Below are 7031 nucleotides of genomic sequence, written 5' to 3' on the forward strand. Positions count from 1 at the left end.
GGATGAAAGGCAGTAAAACAGAGATGGAGACAGACGGAGACGAGGCTGCAGAGTGACTCACTGGTCCTGCAGGGTGAGTACTCTGCGTAGGCACTGAAGTTCTGGACGGCCACATAGCAGGTCCCCACAGGGTCTTTCTCCCCACTCAACTTCACTGTCCGCCAGTGGTAAAGAGGAGCACATGCCTGCACAACAAATTAAACCCTGATTCAAATTTTTTTTAAAATACTGAATCAAACAGCATCTAAAAATAGCCTTAAAAAAGAACGGGGGCAGAATTGTGTGCTACATTTAGAATTCAACTCACCACCACTTTTCCTTTGTGTGTCCTGACCGATGCTCCAAACCACTGGTGTGACTTAAACTCCAGAGGCTCTCTGGTGCCATTTACCTTTATCATTCTGTTATCTGGAGAGAAGGACAAACAGAGAGAGGAAGAGGCAAACACATAAACAAAAGAGAATGAAATAGACATTTCATAATGGTGCCAGTAAAAGCTGATATTGACTGTGGTAATGTGGATCCAGGCCTGTGTGGGTGGAAAGCATTTGTCCTTGATAAGCAAGAACAAAACAGCAACGTCTTAAAACGGAGCTATAACAAACATCAAAACACCATTTGCCCCCCAGAAACAGACATTTGTCAGGATACTGGAAGGTTTTTTTTTTTTAGGTTAAAGCTTTTCCCATAAAATGTAACAACACTTAAGAGACTTGCTCACACACACAGACACACACTCATCCACATTAAAAGCATTTTCCGGCCGACTCAACAATAAAGTCTCATATTTGGTGAGAGTGTGTGTGTGTGCATGTGTGTCTTTGTAGATATTTTCCAGTGTTACTAAAGGCCAGCTGGGTCTTTTTAGAACCGTGCAGACCCCTCCTCATTAAACACTTTTCTTTAGCACATGCACACACACACACACACACCCAAACTCACGATCCCCTCCAGACTTACGCCTGGCGGAGTTAATAAAGTGCACACCTGCCTCTATGCATCTTTATGTGTGTGTGTGTGTGTGTGTATGTCCATATGTGTGCGCATGTATCCGTGTGTGTATCTGTCCACAGCTTATGTCGCGTACTACTGGACCCATCAGCCTAATATTTTTTGTGCACATTTATGACTATATGCTCAAGAAGCTCTCATGGTTACAGTGATTCACAATATTTTATAAGACCATTCCCAAGTGGGTAACTCCGGGTCTGGAAAAGTGAGGCCAATGTGGAAGTGACTTAAACCTATATTCTCTCTAATGGCCATCAGGGGCAGACTTCACTGGCCCCCAAAAGAAGTCTGATTGTGTGGAAGTAAATGACTCTACTTCCCACTTGATTTATTACCTCAGTAAACATTTTTCTAATGAGTTTATGGTCTCAATTGCTAGTTTCAAGTCTTCTTCAATACATGATGATGTTCATTTTGTAAATTATGTTTCCATTTAGAGTAAAATAGACGATAAAGCAGGATATGCTTTGGGGCATGGCTACATTGTGATTGACAAGTTGCTAGCATGACAACGTTGGTTAGGTAACATAACCATGGCGTAACCCAAGATTCACAGAGTAGGCGTAGCCATAGCTGTAGCTGTCGTTATTTCAGTTTGTTTTCAGTTTGTGAAAGTTAATTGTAACATTTCGGTCGCCTAAAAAAGTCTTGTTCAGCATTTGGTTTTAATAAAAGACCCTCTAAGGAGGTGGATGTTTAGTTTTTCCGGTAAGTACATTTTGTTTTAATAGTTTTACGCCTGTTTTTCAGTAGCAAGAAATAGCATTAGCATTATCACAGTTAACCATAGACTGTAAATGCACCATGCTAACCAAGCTAGCAGATAGCATTAGGGTCAGCTCCACCCTCTCGTCCAAATATTGTCACCTCTGGCTTCAAAATCCAAGATGGTGATGGTCAAAATTTGAACTCAGAGCTTCAAAACAGGAGTCCACAAACCAATGGGTGATGTCACTGTGTCCATTATTTTTTTTTACAGTCTATGACCATTCCTTATGAGCCTATCGTAAAGCTTGGACTTTCGTCTTTTCAGCAGTCCTCACCATTTTTCGATACAATGCATTATAACATAGCAAGAGGTATTTCCAGCAACTGGCTAGGCTAAAAACAAGCTTACCTAGTCTGTTGCAGGCCACATTTTGGCCTTTGTTGTGTCTCAAAAACTGACATCCGTAGTTTGGTCACATCTTGAACCAGAGCATCTGTAGATTGATTCCATCTCCAATATGTTATGATCCACTAAAGTTAGGCATGATACGAGATGAATAAATCCCCATTTTCGTTATCTTCGTCGCCATTTTGACTGTACACACCTGGCGGAGATGTACTCTTCTAGTGTTTTGCTGTTAATATTATTTTCTCTGAGGGAGTTCAAGGAATTTATCCGTATTTGTCACTCATCTTTCATTTGTTTCTGAATGCATTTTTTCCTGCCATATATACCATATATATAGACCACATAATTTTGAATTGTATATGCTTACATTTTTATACAAATGGTTCTAATATCTAATGAAAACTCTCTAGTACATCTTATAATGAAACCCATCATTACCATCAGCAGAATGATGGGGTCATGACTGAAAGGAAATAGTTTTTTAATCCCTGTATTTATGGAAAATTGTGGACGAAGGCAGTGAACGGGGAATATTCTAATACACATGTCCAGCCCAGTGCTTGAGGCCACCAGCACAGGACTGGCTATTGTGTCACACTACCACATGTGGATGTGTGGTGCTACGTGAGTTAGAAGAGCAGTACTAGAGCGAGCATGCTAAATTGACTTTCTCTGAGGAAATTAAAGAGGCATTTAAAAAGAAATCTGGTTTATTTCTCTACATTGTTTCATGATTCATGCAGCTACACACCAGAACAGTGGAGTTGTATGCTGAATTTACCAGGTTTCTCCACTCAAATCATGGACATACAACCTATCACCAATCTGTTGCACTATCACCATATCAGCCTCCACCCCCACCTCCCCCCACTACACTGGCATGACTTGACAAGTCTGCCTTTTGTCACTGAAGCCATGCAAACACACAGGTACACACACACATAATCAGGCGCATGTGAAGCTGACGTGTGGATAATAACCAGTACAGTACACACAGATGTTCACCACTCATGCAGATTTTTTGTATGGTGTATTGTGCGCATGTGTGCCTCCTAGTCTGGTTTATACCTGTAATAATGGGTCTGCTGTAACTCTAGAAATATCCACCGTGGCTACTGTCATCAATCACCTTGTGCATATATCCACCCATTCTAGTGAATAGATACACACATAAGACTGCACACACACACACACACATTTGCTTCTCTGTGTTTATTCCTCTGTCCCTCAAAACCTGAAATTAACCCCTAAACACTTAACGCTAAAACTAAACCCTTGGTTAGAAGTAACCCAGAATTAAGTTAAGGGAGGACCAAAAAAAAATCTGCATGGAGCCTCGCTTTTCAGCACAAATCAGTTGAGGCAGAACACTGATTTGCATCAGCTGATCGGCTATCAGCTGTTTCATTCATGCTTCGGTATCAGAGACTCATTGATAAATTAGCTGATGGGCAACCAGCTGATCATCTATCCAATCATATTTATACATGAGTACACAGCGGGATTTAAGACATGATGGCTGGTGATGGCTTTTGATTTGTGCATCCACACAACTAACTACAAATTAATTCTTCCAAATTGTTGCTTCTCGGATTTGGGTTTGATTTTGGGGGCTTCCACAAAGAGCAAAGCCACTTCCACTAAATAAGTGACTAAAGGTCACTTCCTTCTCTATTACTCTTTTTTGGGTCCTCAATAAGATGATAGGAGTCCTCGCAATAAGAGAGAGAGAGAGAGACTGATGGAGAAAGAGAGAGAGACAAGGGGAGGGGAAAGGAGACAGGGATAAATTTTCAAGATCTAATAAAAAGCAGACCTCACCCAATCCCCCTTTCTTCCGAAGAACTAAATTCCCATGTGCATACAGTTTACCCCCCTCCCCTCTCTCTCTCTCTCTCTCGCTTTCTCACTTGTTCCCTCTTTTTACCTCTCTCCCTGTTGCGCACACACTCACCACTCATACAGAACAGTGTGCATCAGAGACATTAGATGCACAAAACAAAGGGTGCTTGGACCGTTACCATTGATGTAATATAATATTATTGAATAATAATATTGAAAGCCATAATCAACATGATGGAGCCAGCAAACCCGACAGTCACCTCTTTGTTAGATGAAGTTGATGAGACCCATGTGTCTTATCTCTCTTTTTTATGCAACAACACATGTGCCAATTCATATACACACACATACCAGACACACCAGTTACGAAATTCAGTGGTTCCAAATGTTGTAACATTTAGCTTTAAAAGGATTAACTTTGGACCTGAACACTTGTTAAATTTCATTTCTGCAATTCACTAAAATACTCATATGACAACTCATAAAACAATGAAAATGTTGAGCAAAGTTATTCCTTTCCATGTCCTGTAAAAACACAGATCCTTTCAACAGGGGGTCTCAATGCCCAGTGGGGCCCCCAGCAGGACAATCATGAATTAATTTTGGTCACTGACATGAAAAAACAACATAAAAAAGCCTTCAGGTAACTCACTGGAATTGTCAAAAGGTATCTGTCTGCAGCTGTCAGGCTGTCCGGGCCAGGGGCAGTAGTAGACGGCCCCAGCCTCCACTATACCGGGCTGGGAGGTGTTCGCTTTAGGAGCCCCCACCAACACACTGATCCTGGTGGGCAAAAACAAAAAATAAAGTAAACCCAAGGCATGCAGGAGAGTTTATAATGCAATATGCAAGGCAATGCACAGTTTGGCTCATTCATATCCTTTCTGTTTTAATTCTGTGTAATTTCTGTTGTAATTCAGTAACCTGAGTCATGCATGCTTCCTCTGTCCCGTCCCAGTATGATATACAGTGCAGCTACATAGATGAAGCCTCATTTAATTTAACTTACAAAATATTAAGCTCAGATCTTTTCTCTCACAGTCTGGGGAGATTAAACTATACAGGTACAGTTCATAGGACATTAGATCATAACTCTTGAGGAGAAAACTTCAGTCATGATATTGCCACTCACGTGTTGCTGTCGGTGGTAGCTTGGTAGAAGTCCACAGAATAACCGAAATAACTTCCATCGGGTCCCCGGTAAACAGTAGGATGCTCTGCGTAAAGGTTAAAACTCCAAACTCCCGTTGGCGCCGACCAGAGCACCGACAGCACCCCGAGAATAAACATCCCAGCGGAGGAAACACAGTCCCATGCACGCTCCATCCCAAAGAGCAGCCAGCTGCGCACTATTCCCAAAATTGAGAGGGAAGACAGGGAGAGAGAGAGGGAGAGAGTTTCCTCCGTGCAGGTGAGGTAGGTTGTCCCGGGTTAAGTCCGCCAACTGTCACTGGACCACTGTGCTCTGCTGCGCTCCCCCCCAAAAATACTTCTCCTGACACCCTGAAACCACCAGGTCTGCCCAGAGCCTCCGCTACAAGACTACACAAACGCGCCCCCGCCCTCTGCACAAAACTTTACCCCCTACGACACACACACACACACACACACACACACACACACATACACACTAGAAGGCACAGACCACATCTGAGAGCGCAAAGGGGTTGGCGCGTCACCGCTCCTTTTATGGAACAGACGAATTTTCTGTGGCGAATTGGGGACTTCATCCTGAAACAATAAATAATATTAAAATGAGATTTACAACCGCCGTTTCAAATCAGTCCAGAAATAGTCTTTAGGTTGCACACTATGGCACAAGCAGATACCTGGCGAGTACGCACGCAAATGCAAAGAACTTAACTTCATAAATTAAACCACCACATTCATTTTATTTGTTCAACCATACGGTTAAAATAAGGCTGCGTTTCCTTCCGTCCAGAATAATCACTTGTAATTATGTCAGTAATTATTATGTCGGTTTACAGGAGAAATCTCTTGAGCTGTGCAAGTTTAGACAGTTTGGCCTGCTCACCATTTCACTCAACACCAGGCGATTTCCTCACCAAACCTCCGAGGTAACATACTTGCTGAAATTAATATCCTGCAATGAAAAACGGTCGTAAAGACAAGCCAGACCAGGCAGTTTATTATGCATATTTAGCTCAGTACACTTTTTTTTTTCTTATCAAAAGCTCATTCTGAGGAAGAGAGATGCCACTTCCAGGCAAACCATCATAATCACCTGTTTATCAGCATGGGGAGTTTTGTTTTAATTAAACTCAGCTTTATGGGCACATTAGCGTTGAATTAAACACCCCTGCCTCACATTGTAGTAGAAGTGCAGTGGAGCAGTACTCCGATCTGGCACTGGAGTATGTTTTCTGTCACAAGAATTGATAAGAGCCAGGTAAGAGAGTTTTGGACAAAGTGTATGAGAGGAACCCCGACCTTGACCTGCCAGATGGAGAGGTTTCAAACCTCAACGCCTTCTACCTGCCCCGTTGTCCTCCTTGAGCCTATTTCCATCCATCAATCCATCCTGTAATCTTGCCCCTTCCTTTATTGTTTCATGTAATTATTCAAACTTGGTTGTCTACACATTTTTGTGATTCAAGCGTGTATATGTGTGTGTATATGAGGAGGGTCTGTTCTTTCTCAGCTTTTTCTATGTAAATCTAAAATGAACAGATGAAAAAAAAAACTGCTCTACAAAACATGAGCACATAGGAGCAGAGACAGATGTGTTCTGTTTTTTTCTTCTTACAGAGGAAGAAGAAAGATGGTGAGGATGATGGAGCGATGAGGCAGCAGACATGTTCCTGTTCTTTCCCCCACATTCGGCTGTGTTGTGATGCCAATCACCAGGTAGCTGGTCTTTTCAGTGTGCATTTCCATCTGTAATCATTTTCGCTGCTGTCTTACATCCAATAAAATTCTCACAGATATCCAAATTTCCAAGAAAACACACATTTACTCACATACTGTTCAGGTTACGTCCTGTCAGCCTGCCATAGTGCGCAGATCACAGATTTACTGCAGGTCATTTTAGATTAATTAC

At 42.0% G+C, this 7031-nt stretch overlaps 1 protein-coding gene across 1 annotated transcript in view; it reads right to left on the reverse strand.

Annotated features, from left to right (window-relative positions):
- Window positions 1–5555, reverse strand: part of itga8 (integrin, alpha 8) — a 42794-nt gene extending 37239 nt beyond the window's left edge. The window contains exons 1-4 of the mRNA XM_044360001.1: window positions 5103–5555; window positions 4623–4753; window positions 308–408; window positions 62–185 (exon numbers count right to left, since the gene is read on the reverse strand). Of these exons, the coding sequence (XP_044215936.1) occupies window positions 62–185; window positions 308–408; window positions 4623–4753; window positions 5103–5296 (550 nt within the window). The 5' untranslated portion in view covers window positions 5297–5555. The remainder of the gene's footprint in view (window positions 1–61; window positions 186–307; window positions 409–4622; window positions 4754–5102) is intronic.
- Between the last annotated feature and the right edge of the window lie 1476 nt (window positions 5556–7031).

The sequence above is a fragment of the Thunnus albacares genome, chromosome 8 (assembly GCF_914725855.1).
Source record: "Thunnus albacares chromosome 8, fThuAlb1.1, whole genome shotgun sequence".
NCBI lineage: Eukaryota > Metazoa > Chordata > Actinopteri > Scombriformes > Scombridae > Thunnus > Thunnus albacares.